The sequence below is a fragment of the Ornithorhynchus anatinus genome, chromosome 5, assembly GCF_004115215.2.
Source record: "Ornithorhynchus anatinus isolate Pmale09 chromosome 5, mOrnAna1.pri.v4, whole genome shotgun sequence".
Lineage (NCBI taxonomy): Eukaryota > Metazoa > Chordata > Mammalia > Monotremata > Ornithorhynchidae > Ornithorhynchus > Ornithorhynchus anatinus.
The window spans coordinates 70,632,354-70,646,331 of record NC_041732.1 but is presented as its reverse complement, the minus strand read 5'-3'; the positions used below and the strand labels follow the sequence as shown (position 1 = coordinate 70,646,331).

The 13,978-nt window shown below is 47.6% G+C and overlaps 1 protein-coding gene across 1 annotated transcript; it reads left to right on the top strand.

Moving 5' to 3' along the window:
* Window positions 1–1,376: 1,376 nt before the first annotated feature.
* Window positions 1,377–13,342, top strand: VAMP3 (vesicle associated membrane protein 3). The gene is made up of 5 exons (XM_029065899.1): window positions 1,377–1,547; window positions 8,890–8,971; window positions 9,339–9,497; window positions 10,752–10,803; window positions 11,384–13,342. Coding segments are annotated over exons 1-5 (315 nt in total). The 5' UTR covers window positions 1,377–1,545; the 3' UTR covers window positions 11,404–13,342.
* The last annotated feature ends 636 nt before the right edge of the window (window positions 13,343–13,978 follow it).

The following is a 13,978-nucleotide window of genomic DNA, read 5'->3' as shown; positions in this document are numbered from 1 at the left end:
AAGCACTTACTAGGTGCAGAACACTGTTCTAAGCGCTGGGGGAGAGACAGGTAATCAGGTTGTCCCACATGTGGCTCAGTGGAAAGAGCCCGGGCTTGGGAGTCAGAGGTCATGGGTTTGAATGCCGGCTCTGCCTCTTGTCAGCTGTGTGACTGTGGGCAAGTCACTTCACTTCTCTGTGCCTCAGTTGTCTCCTCTGTAAAATGGGGATTCACCGTGAGCCTCACGTGGGACGACCTGATGACCCTGTATCTCCCCCAGTGCTTAGAACAGTGCTTGGCACATAGTAAGCACTTAACAAATACCAACATTATGATTATTATCATTAATCCCCATTTTCCAGACAAGGTAACTGAGGCCCAGAGAAGTGAAGTGACTTGCCCACAGACACACAGCTGACAAGTGGCAGAGTCGGCATGCGAACCCATGACCTCTGGACTCCCAAACCCGTTTTCTTCCCACTAATAATAATAATAATGTTGGTATTTGTTAAGCACTATGTGCGGAGCCCTGTTCTAAGTGCTTGGGGGGATACAAGGTGATCAGGTTGTCCCACATGGGGCTCGTGGTTTTCATCCCCATTTTACAGATGAGGAAACTGAGGCCCAGAGAAGTGACTTTGCCCACAGTCACAGCTGCCAGATGGCAGAGCCGGGATTCGAACCCATGACCCCTGGACTCCCAAGCCAATTTTCTTCCCACCAATAATAATAATAATAATGTAGGTATTTGTGAAAGCACTATGTGTGGAGCACTGTTCTAAGTGCTGGGGGAGAGACAGGGTCATCAGGTTGTCCCACGTGAGGCTCAGTCTTCATCCCCATTTTACAGATGAGGGAACTGAGGCCCAGAGAAGTGAAGTGACTTGCCCACAGTCACACAGCTGACAAGCGGTAGAGCGGGGATTCGCACCCATGCCCTCTGACTCCCAAGCCCGGGCTCTTTCCACTGAACCACACTGCTTCTCTGTTCATTCAACGGTATTTATTGAGAGTTTATTAGGTGCGAGGCAACCCTCGGCCAACGCTCAGCGGCCTCAACAGTGAGACCATTGGCCCAACATCCGGGACTTCGGTGGGATCTGGCCTTCGGCTCGAAGGCTGGTGCGCATGCGCCGCCTACCCTGCGCCGCCCAGCGCCTCCCTTCCAGCGCGCATGCGCCGCCCCCCGGCACGTCCCTCCCAGCGCGCACGCGCAGTCCGTCCTCTACCGCCCCCCCACCACCACCCAGCGCGCCCGCGCAGCTCGTCCTCTATCGCCCTCCCCGCGCCTCCCTCCCAGCGCGCACGCGCAGTCCGTCCTCTACCGCCCTCCCTGCGCCTCCCTCCCAGCGCGCACGCGCAGTCCGTTCTCTACCGCCCTCCCCCCCCCAACGCGCATGCGCGGGGCCCGGCCCCTCCCGCCGGCGGGGAGCTTGGGCGGCCGCGCCCTGTCGGAGCGCAGCGCAGCGCAGCGCCGTGCACCTCGGCCGGCTCCCCCCCCCTCCGCCGCAGGCCGCCCATCCCTCCTCCGTCCGGGCCCGACCCCGACCCCGCCGCCGCCGCCATGTGAGTGACCGTCGGGGCCTGCCCAGCCCTGAGGGGCGGGCCGCCTAGAGCCGGGGTCAAAGGGCAGCCCGGGCGCTGGGGCCCCTCCGAGGCTCCTGGGTGGGGCAGGCCCGGAGGACTGCCCGCCGAGGTGGGCCCGGCCGCCTTGGGGACCGGCCCCGGGGTGTGACGGGCCTGCAGGGCCGGGCGCCTGCCACCCCCTGCACCCCCAATACCCTCCATTACCCCCCTTTTACCCCCCCTCCCCCAGCAGCAGCCTTAGCCAAGGTCCCAATGAGCAAGAGCCGAGAGGCTTCTGGGAAATGAGCCAACAAGAACTTTAATGGCGCTTGGGCCTGGCCATCCTCCTTCCAGTCCTGCCCTCTTTTCCTCCCTCGCCCAGCCTGGGGTGGCACGGTCCCTTCAATCGTATTTACTGAGCGCTTACTATGAGCAGAGCACTGTACTAAGCGCTTGGAATGGCCAAGTCGGCAACAGGTGGGCGTGAGGACCGAGCCTCCCCTCCTCCCCATCTTGCAGGCCTTTCTCGTCTCCTCCAGGAGCCCCTGGAAAAACAGCCCGGGCTGGGGAGTGGGAGGTCGTGGGTTCGAATCCCGGCTGTGCCCGGTGACTGTGGGCCAGTCACTTCACTGGGCCTCACTTCCCTCATCTGGAAAATGGGGATTGACTGTGAGCCTCACGTGGGACAACCTGATGACCCTGTCTCTCCCCCAGCGCTTAGAACAGTGTTCGGCATATAGTAAGCGCTCAACAAATACCAACATCATTATTGTTATTCTCTGGACCTCAGTTCCCTCATCTGTAAAATGGGATGAAGATTGTGAGCCTCACGTGGGGCAACCTGATGACCCTGTATCTAACCCAGCGCTTAGGACAGCGCTCGGCATATAGTAAGCGCTGAACAAATAATAATAATAATAATGTTGGTATTTGTTAAGCGCTTACTATGTGCCGAGCACTGTTCTAAGCGCTGGGGTAGACATAGGGAAATCAGGTTGTCCCACGTGGGGCTCACAGTCTTCATCCCCATTTTACAGATGAGGGAACTGAGGCACAGAGAAGTGAAGTGACTTGCCCACAGTCACACAGCCGACAAGTGGCAGAGCTGGGATTCGAACTCATGAGCGCTGACTCCAAAGCCCATGCTCTTTTCACTGAGCCACGTTGCATCATTATTCTCTGGGCCTCAGTTCCCTCATCTGTAAAATGGGATGAAGACTGTGAGCTTCACGTGGGACAACCTGATGACCCCGTATCTAACCCAGCGCTTAGGACAGTGCTCTGCACGAAGTAAGCGTGTAACAAATACCAAAATTATTCGATTAGATTGTAAGCCCGTCAGTGGGCAGGGACTGTATCTGTTGCCGATTTGTCCATTCCAAGCGCTTAGTCCAGTGCTCTGCACAAAGTAAGCGCTCAATAAATACTATTGAATGAATGAATGTAGTCTCTCCTGTAATAATGTTGGTATTTGTTCAGCACTTATTAAAAGTGGGTATCTGTTGAGCGCTTACTATGTGCAGAGCACTGTTCTGAGCGCTGGGGGAGAGACGGGGTCATCGGTGGTCCCACGGGGGGCTCCCAGTCTTCATCCCCATTTTAATAATAATAATGTTGGTATTTGTTAAGCGCTTACTATGTGCAGAGCACTGTTCTAAGCGCTGGGGGAGATACAGGGTCATCAGGTGGATGATGCGCACAGTCTTCATCCCCATTTGACAGGTGAGGTCACTGAGGCACAGGGAAGTGACTTGCCCACAGTCACCCAGCTGACAACGGAGCACCGTTCTAAGCGCTGGGGGAGATACGGGTTCATCAGGTGGTCCCACGTGAGGCTCCCAGTCGTCATCCCCATTTGACAGATGAGGTCACTGAGGCGCAGAGAAGTGACTTGCCCACAGTCATCCAGCTGACAGGTGGCAGATCCGGATCCGAACTCACGACCTCCGGCTCCCAAGCCCGGGCTCTTTCCACTGAGCCACGCTGCTTTAGAAGCTATATTACAGACTCAAACTCGTTGCGGGCAGGGGATGTTGTGTTATTGTTGCATTGTACTCTCCCAAGCGCTGAGTACATCCGATTGATACTCGCTGACCCGGGGAATGTTCTGTTGTTGTTATGTTATTGTTATTGTTGTATTGTCCTCTCCCAGGCACTTAGTACCGTTCCACTCACAGTAAGCTCTCAGTACATCCAGTAGACACTGCCCCAGGGAATGTTGTATTGTTGTATTATTGTTATTGTTGTACTTTCCCAGGCGCTTAGTACAGTTCCACCCAGAGTAAGCACTCAATACATCTGATTGACACTGGCTGACCCAGGGAATGTTGTGTTCATTCATTCATTCATTCAGTAGTTCATTCAATAGTGTTTATTGAGTGCTTACTAAGTGCAGAGCACTGCACCAAGTGCTTGGAACGTACAATTCGATTACTGTTGTATTGTAGTCTCCCAAGTGCTTAGTACAGTTCTGCCCACGGTAAGCGCTCAGTACATCCCATTGACACTAGCTGACCCAGGGAATGTTGTGGTGTTCGTTCATTCATTCATTCGATAGGATTTATTGAGCACTTACTCTGTGCAGAGCACTGCTCTTAGCGCTTGGAATGTACAATTCGGTTATTGTAGTATCGTACTCTCCCAAGCGCTTAGTACAGTTCTGCCCCCGGTAAGCGCTCAATACATCCCATTGACACTAGCTGACCCAGGGAATGTTGTGGTGTTCATTCATTCGATAGGATTTATCGAGCACTTACTATGTGCAGAGCACTGTACCGAGTGCTTGGAATGTACAATTCGGTTATTGTTGTATCGTACTCTCCCAACGCTGAGTACGGTTCCGCCCACAGTAAGCGCTCAATAAATCCGATTGACACTGGCCGACCCAGGAAATGTTGTATTGTCGTCGTGTTATTGTATTGTACTCTCCCAGGCGCTCAGTATGGTTCCGCCCACAGTAAGCACTCAGTACATCCGATTGATACTGGCTGAGCCAGGGAATGTTGTGGTGGTGGTGTATTATCGTTATATTGTATTCTCCCAAGCGCTTAGTACAGTTCTGCCCACAGTAAGCGCTCGATACATCCGACTGACACTGGCTGACCCTCCCAAGCGCGTAGTACAGTGCCCTGCACAGAGTAAGCGCTCAATAAATGCGATCGACTGATATCCCCCAACTCCCATTTCAGGCCCTAAGCGCCACCCGAAAGTCTGTTGTACGCTCCCAAGCGCTTAGTACAGTGCTCTGCCCACAGTGCTCAGTAGGGATCATTGATGATATTCCCACCACCCCAATGAACCTATTGGATTTACTCCATTTTTCTCCCACCTGAAATGTGTCAAAATGCCTGGCTACCCAACTGGACTGTAAACCCCTTGAGGGTAGGGATGGTGTCTGATGACCCTTTTGTACCCTCCCATAGGCACTCAGTAATTAGTAATTTATTGAGTGTACCGTGCAGAATACCCTCCTGGGAGAGTATAATGGAGTAAGTAGACACAGTCCCTACCCTCAAGGATCTTAAACTCGAATGGGCAAGACGGAGATTAAAAGAAATTACAGGTAGGGGAGGCAACCAAATATACAGATATATGTACGTAAATGCTGTGAGATTGGGTGGTGGGGTGAGGCCCAAATGCATGGGTGACACACTCCGCGGGGGAAATAGGATGAGGTGATGAAAGATGAGTCAGGGGCTTCCTGGAAGAGATGCTGTACTGGCGATTGATTACCTCAGATCCCGGCTCCACCGTTTATCGGCTGCCTGACTTGGGGCAAGTCGCTTCACTTCTCTGTACCTCAGTTACCTCCTCTGTGAAATGGGGATTAAGACCGTGAGCCCTACGTGGAACAGCCTGATCACCTTATATCTACCTCAGCGCTTAGAACAGTGCCTGATATATAGTAAGCGGTTAACAAATGCCGTCATTATCATTCTTATTATTGCTAATCCAGCCTCACCGTCCGCCCTCTGCCTTTCCCCCGTTCTCCATCTCCCGTGGGTGCGATCTGGTGGGCGTAGGGGCAGAAGAAGCTAAATTGTAATTGTCAGCATACAACCAAATTTCCCTTTTGTCTCCCACCTGCACCTTGTGGAGGGGAATAAATTTCTGGGGGTGGGGAGCCGGGAAGCGGTTTACCACTTGCAGCTGTCCAGTGGAAGACCTCCAGAGCCCCTCACTGTAGGTATTAATTAATTCAATAGTATTTATTGAGCGCTTACTATGTGCAGAGCACTGTACCAAGCGTTTGGAATGTACAAATCGGCAACATATATAGAGACAGTCCCTGCCCGTTGATGGACTTACAGTCTAATCGGGGGAGACAGACAGAAAAAAACAGTAGCAATGAATAGAATCAAGGGGATGGACATCTCATTAAAACAATAGCAGTAAATAGAATCAAGGTGATGTACATCTCCTTAACAAAATAAATAGGGTAATAAAAATATATACAAATGAGCGGACGAGCACGGTAATAATGATGATATTTGTTAAGCGCTTACTGTGTGCCAGGCTCTGTACTAACTGGTGGGGTAGATAGAGGCTTATCAGGTTGGACACAGCCCCTGTCCCACATGGGGCTCGCGGTCTCATTTCCCGTTTTACAGATGAGGTAACTGAGGTCCAGAGAAGTTACGTGACGTGTCCAAGGTCACACAGCAGACAAGTAGCAGAACGGGGATTAGAACCCAGGTCCCTCTGACTCCCAGATCTGTGCCCTAGCCACTAGACCTTGCTGCTTCAGTGTCTTGTCTTGCCTTCTCAGGGGATTTGTGGGTAATAAAGGGGACTTCATGCCTTGACAGCTTGAAAATGCTGCATCTAAAATGGCCTGATAAATTAGAGTGGATGAAAATGTCTGGGGCCCCTCGGGAATTACTTTCAACCCTTTACAAGTTCTTTAAAATGGTGAACTACCAAATGTTAATATAGCTGAGGTGATGTGGTTGAATGACTTGAATTCTAAACTCCACAGAAAGAGTGCTTCATTTGCACCTTAACTTCAGGGTTCAATTTTGGAGCCATTTTACTGTTTATAGTCAGCAGGCGCATTCAGATTAGGATCGGGAAAGATAATGCGAAGGAACTGATTGTTCGGTTGCCATATACAGATTACCGTGTACCCTAAGCCTGAAAGAAATTGGATAGATGTGTGGTCCGGGGAACTGAGTGAATTTGCGGCAGGTGGATGCTTGTGTTCTCAGTCTAGTTGGACAAAGAATGCAGGTTACACAACTGTAGAAGATAGGGGAATTTGTAAATACGGGTGGAGCCAATACCAATCGCATATTGGTAAGGAATTGTTTATGGGACTGAAAACTTGGGCAAGAAGCTAAAAGGGTGGGGAAACTATCTCCAAGGATCTCTGTGTTGCTTCAGTCATTTCTCAAGATAGTCCATCAATCAAGAACTGTGTCCTGGGTCTTCCTTTATGAAGAATTTCTGTATTTATTGACTTTGGTGTTCAGTGTTAGGGAGGAAGTGCTTCAGACAAATTTTTCTCTAAAGTTAAATTCTTCCAGAACATCCTTCACTGTTTTAAGCTCAGAAACATCCCACTGAGGGAAACAAGTCTGCCAACCAATGTTCTTGATCCCAAAGGCAGGTAGGAAAAAAACTCCCGAGGCCAAATCGAATGTTTCCACTATGATACTACAAGACTCAAATCCCATTTTTCTCTTCCTTCCCATTTCAGGGTTATTAGGTGGTGTTAAACTCTAGAACATGTTCAGTCCTTCTTCATTCTAAAAAAACCCCCTCTCATGTCCTCGGCTCCCTTCAGCTGTTTCCTGATCTCCCTGCTCCAAATCCTATCCAGACTCTTAGAAGAGGTCATTTACATCCGCTACCTTCATTTCCTCTTCACCAGTTCCCTTTGTAACCCACAATCCTGTTTTCCCTTCACTGAAATTTCCACTCCCTGAGGTCACTAATGACCATCTTTAGCCAAGTCCAGTGGGCTCTGCCCTCCTAATCCTCCTCGACTCCTCAGCTGCCGTGTACGCTGGATTGCTCCCTCCTCTTGAAAACTATAAGGCCTCAGTTTTTCTGACCTGGTTCTCCTATTTCTATGACCACTCCTTTTTAGTTTTGTTCACGAGTTCCTCTCCCACCTCTCCTCCCTTAACTTTGGTGCTGTACAAGGCTCTGGTTCTGGGCCCCTAGTCTTCTTCTACAGCCACTCAGGGAGCTCATCTATTCCCCTGACTTCAGCTGTTACACTTAATGTGATTGAATTAGAAATCTTTCCCTGCAAGCCCATCCACTCCTCTAACCTACATTCCTTTATCTCTCACCTCCAGGACAGCTTCATGAGCATGTCTATAACTGAACTGTTCATCTTCCTTTCTAAATCCACCGCTCCTAACCACCTCAGTCGATGAGCCCACCATCCTCTCTGTCCCTGGCTCAAAAACGTTGGTGTAATTCTTGACTCCTCACTATCTCCTTTCAACTCACACATTTCGTCTGTGGTAAAATCCCTCTGGTTCTGCCTGCACAGCATTTCCTCGTCACCCAAACTGCTGCCAACTTGGTGTATTATCTGGTCATATTGCACTAAACTTTTACCGGTCTCCTGGCTTCCAGTCTCCCTCCCCTCCAATCCCTGATATATACTGCTATATGCATGCAGCCTCTCTCTTTCTCTCAATATGTAAATATGGCTTAAATACACACAGCAGTAAAAGTGGATCATCTTTTGGAGCATCATTCATTTCACATATCTCCTCGCCTCAGAACTATCCAGTGGCCTCCCATTTCCTTTTGTGTTGAGCAAAAATTCCTCAGTGATGAGCTTCAAGGCTCTCCGCCAACAACCCGCCCTGGAAATACCACCTCTCTTCACCCTCTCCAGCTCACTCTCGACTTTCCCACCAGCCTCCTCACTCATACAGTACCACTGTATGCAACTTCCCCTCTCCCAAAAATCTGCCAGAAAGCCCTTTTCGCATTCCAGTTCCTCCTAAAATCTCACCTCCTCCAAGACACCTTCCCCAATTAACTTTCGATACTGAGTCCTGTCAACCCATCAGCGTCCTCTAGTACCTGTATTTATGTATATCCTTCCTCAGTACTTGCCTCTGCGTGTATAATCAGTCTTACAGTCCATTATCTATTCTGATTACCTATTTGTAAGCATTTTGTAAAGTTAAGCTCCCTCTGGGCAGGTGGTGACTCACTTATCTATTGTATTTTTTCAAGCACTTAATATAGTACATTGCACCCCTCAGTAAATAGCATTACTATTATTACTGCTGTAGCTGTGGTGTCCGGAGAGTCTAGTCTTTAATTTGGTACCTTAACCTGAAACTGATTGTAATACCTTTGATTTCTGCAGGTCAGCAACTGGGCCCGGAAGCTCAAGTGCTGCCTCTGGCAGTAATCGCCGACTTCAGCAGGCTCAAAACCAAGTAGATGAGGTATGACTCCGGTTCCCTGAAAACTTTCACTGGGTCGCAGAAATAAGAACCTTCAGCCAGCCATTTTGGCTTGGGCATCCTCCGGAAATAAGACTGGATTCGAAGACATGTGGCATACGATGTGATTGAATGAAAATCCTGAAAGAGAGGGCTCTTTGTGTTTGCTTTTTAAAATGAATTGATTCAAAAATAATTGAAGGGCAGTCATCTAGACGGTAAGCTCCTATGGGCAGGGAACATGTCTTCCATCTCTCTTATATTGTACTCTCCCAAGAACTTAGGACAGTGCTCTGCACGCAGTAAGGGCTCGTTAAGTACCTACCATTGATTGATGTTGGTGTAGCTCACTGTGAACGTGTTCCTTTAGGTGGTGGACATTATGAGGGTGAATGTGGACAAGGTCCTGGAGAGAGATCAGAAGCTGTCAGAGTTAGATGACCGAGCAGATGCGCTGCAAGCAGGTGCTTCCCAATTCGAGACAAGTGCTGCCAAACTGAAGAGAAAATATTGGTGGAAGAATTGCAAGGTAAAGTCGATTCTTTTGAGAAACTTTCCCATCTGTGATTTTTCTAATACTTCTAGAGAATAGATGCGGACATCACGGAGACCCTGCTGGACGGCTCATGGGTAAATTAAGTTTGGAGTCATTGCACTTTACGTATATTAATGTCTGTCTCCTCTGCTAGACTGGGAGCTCGCTGTGGGCAGGGGATGTGTCTGGTTATTGTTGTATTGTGCTCTCCCAAGCGCTTACTGCAGTGCTTCGCACACAGTAAGCGCTCAATAAATACGACTGAATGAATGAACAGGACGTGGCCATCACTAGATTGAGCCAAAATTTTATTGCAAGTCTTTTCTGAATGAGGTTAATCCTAGAAACCCACAATTCTAGCACATCCCTGGATTCGTCCTTTCTTGGCAACACAGCTCTCTTTCACCCGCCTCAGACGCTCATTGCTAGTCTTTGGAAACAACAAGTAAGACAGGATACACTTAAAGAACAGTGAGGCGATTTTCAGCAAAATGCTTGGAATGGATTTTGGCTTAATTGCAGTCTCGGGCCATCTTTGAAGAAGAATAAGGAGAAAATATGGTAGACTTTAAAGATCTGCAGCTACTGTTTCTTTCCTTTCTCCAACAGCCCTCCGTCCCTCCCACCCCGTCGGCCTTCATTTCCCCCTCTATCCCATGTGTACGCTCTGCTGTTGCTTGACAGGATTAAACCATTTGTGGAGGGCTGAAATGAAGTGCCTTTGGCGGGAAACCATCCCTTCACCCCTGCATCCAACACCCCACGAGCTGTCCTCATTGAAGAAAGTGGGTCCCTGATGCAAATGATTCCATGCATCCCTACCCTTCTCCTCCCCGGGTGCCTCCATGACCAAGGACAAAGATGGGTTATGGGAAATGAAGTGATGACTCCTTATAGCCGGAGGGGGACGTGTGTTTGTTTAATCCCGAAGGGAAAAAAATCCACGAACACTATCGATGTGAAAGTACTAATAATGAATCCAAAGAAAAATCATACATTTGAATAAAAATCATATGTTTTGGTTTGCTGGGAACAGTTGGTTTCCTCTTTACTGAGCTATTCAGGCATTACCTCTAAAGTAGTAGGAAACAGTAACTCTAAATTTGCAACAGTCTTGAATGCTTAGGTATTAACCCTTAGTTTTCAATTCTGTGAGTAAAGCATTCTATTTCCCTTGAGAAGCTAAAATTACACCTTGTCTTCGTTCAGTGGGAAAACTGATGAATGAGAGCATATATTTCTTTACAGATGTGGGCTATATTGATTACTGTGGTGGTCGTCATTATCATCATCATAATTGGTGAGTATCTGGATGCACTGGCAATCTTTTGCTATTAACGTTAATACAGGAAGCAGAAGCATTGAACTGTATTTGATGAATCGTAGCTATATAACCTCTCCAGTTTTATGAGATTGAGTTCTTAGGTTCTGGGCGTTTGATGGAAGAATGATTTCTTCCCAGATATCCCCCCTGTATCTGTCCAGGGCCCCCCCGCTTTGGACATATTTACGTTAGGGCTAGTGTCTCTTTCTTTTACTAGGTGAACTGCAATTGTTTTTAGCAATTGTTTGGATCTGTTTAGAAAATCAGTTTCGGAGGAACTGTTTATGATGTTGCAGTCAGTGGCTGTTTCCTGTAGACCTGTATTGAGAAGAAAGGGAACTGAGACTTTTCCTCTGGAGATTCCCACTCCTCCACAACCAATACCGTCATTCGTGCTTACACCTTTACTCCGCATTAAGCAGAGAACATTTCTTAGAATTTTGGACTCTTTGTTGTCCAAATAGCAATTTTAGATTTGCACTGAAATTTTTAAACTTTTTTTTGTTCTTTCTCCACTCTTCTTCCCCCCACTCCCGCAACTCTTGATTTGTCACAGTGTGGAACATCTCTTCATGAACAGCCAGAGAAATTCAAACCTGCAGTTGGACTAGAAACTTCGATAAGTCTTCTGACTCTGATCCTGCTGTATTATCAAGCTCTCCTACTGGTATACCTAAAGCAAAATTATTTTTGTTAGTTAATGTTAAATGTGGTTTACAGGAAACGTGCCTTTGGTTTTCCTATTTTTGATTCTTAATACACTCCTTACTAAAAATGCTGTGAGCAAAGCTCACATTTTGCCTAGCACCTCTGTAAACTTACAGTAAGGCTGGTGAATAGGATTTCTTATGTTCCAGAGTTTCATGGCATAGAAATAATGTTGCCAGTAACTTTTCTAGACACAGAATTTAGAAGATTTATTAATGCTTTTTTATTCTTGTACTGATCCCGCACTCCTATTTGTAAACCGTTGGGTAATCAGATCTCTAACTTGTGCCTTCCCGGAAAACACTACTGCCTAGCACATCTGTGCCTTATTTTGATATTTTTTCTTATTCTGTGTAAAAGAACCCCCTACCCTTGGTAAGCCCTCTTGAGTTATTTCTACTTGCTTTCCAGAATGAAGCTGGTTAAATAAGATAGACCTAAGTTAAAAACTGCAGTAAGAGGCCATACTCTGCCAGGTTATTTAAATCGAAGATGTCGAGATGTTTATGCGTTCTGATTTGTGATTTGTAATTCCTCAGAAATAACAGAACCTTTTAAATGTTTGGTTGTTTTCACACTGTGGACATCTACCAAAGTTTCTTATTTTGCCAAAAAGTGAAAGCCCTGAGAAAGCTCGTTCAGTTTGTTCCAGCTCGTTCCATCCACTGTTGCATCAGATTAAAGTGCCAAATGGAATTCAGCGTCCTCTGGAAATTAAAAATTTCAATATTGAGAGTATACTTCGTATGCCTTTCCGGGCCTTTCGATCCCCTTTGAAATACTATAGATCTCTCCCTGTGCCTCTTATCCGTTGTTTGTTGCGTTTGTTTTCTACTTAGCCGTGAAAGGAGTGACATTAAAGTCTGTAAAATAGTCTCACTTCCCATTCCCTCACTTCCTCCTCCTTCCCCTCCAAAGGTTTAAAATATGTTATCCTATAGCTTGTCGAGGATCAAGTATCAATTTTGGTGTGTCTCTGTGGATCGTATGGAAAATAATTTTGACACCCAAATTAACCACCGTGCCTTGTCGATTGTGCCTTTACCAACCCCCACCTCCACTCTCTCATCTCTCTTGTGTTTTCTGAACTTCCACTTCCCAGTGGAGTCTTCTCTAAAAGTCTTTTTTGTTTTGGGGCCCCTAAAGGGGTAGCACTTTTCATACAGAAGAGCTGTAAAAAAGGAAACTGCACTTTTTTTTTCCCTGTACTATTGGCTTCGAGTGCAAAGTGTGTCTTTGGCAGTTACTATTTTGTCATCTTGTCTGCTCCTCCGAAGTGTGTCGAGGCTGTCTGCATGTATGTCAGGGCCCTTGGATTGAAAAAGAGAAAATATATTGTCTAGATCTAAAGGCCGTGTGAGTACTTAGAGAGAAATACCGAAATCTCCAAATACTGTTGTTACCTGTTGCTTGGAAGAACCTTGAGGTTTTATGTAGGTAATTTATTCCATTTTCAAACTGGAGAGTAAGGTGTGGATTTGGTTTCATGATTAACGTCTGTTCCTCAAGTACCAATAAAACGATATATGCTTGAATGGAAACTAGTCGGTGGATGCAGCTGGAGGGGGAGAAGAGTTGCCCGTGAAATGGGCTTCACCATCTTGCCCCGTTTAAGCCCATCCACATCCCCACCTGGTTGTAATTCTGAAACTGGGTTGCTTTCTCCGGGGCCTCGTCACCAGCCCCGTGTACCCGGCCAACTGTCGCGTTACCCTGGTCACACCCCACTGGTCTCTGACAACGTGTTGCCGGGCCTCACCTCCCAACCCTTACTGTAATGCGCTGAATAAAATGTTTGTGGATATTACCGTGGCGCCTGTGCGCTTATTGATTGCCTTGCTTACAATTCACATCACCTGTTTAAAAAGTCAGTTCTTCCTTAAACTCTCAGACCTTTTGACCTCCCAACTCCCTAAATAGAACCTTGAATTTGTACGACACCTTCCCCCCTGACAAAAAAATGCCTTTATATGATTTCATTTTGACCTCACCCATCCCTGCCAGTATTAGCCTCGCAAGCTACTTCACAACAAAAACCAACAGGAACAAGCTCCACCAGGTATAATCTCTTCTCCCACCTCAACATGGCTTCATCTTTCATTCATTCCATCATATTTATTGAGCGCTCACTGTACTAAGGGCTTGGGAGAGTACAGTACAACAATCCTAATCCCCCTCGAACTCTCAGCTGCCGTCGACACTGTGAACCACCCCCTTCTGGAAACGTTAGCCAACCTTGGCTTCGCTGACTCCGTCCTCTCCTGGTTCTCCTCTTATCTCTCTGACTGTTCGTTCTCAGTCTCCTTTGCGGGTTCCTCCTCCCCCTAACTGGGGGGGGGGGGGTTGTCCCTCCAAGTCGGATCCCCTTCTGTTCATCTACACCCACTCCCTTGGAGAACTCATCGGCTCCCACGGCTTCAGCTACCATTTCTATGCAGATGAC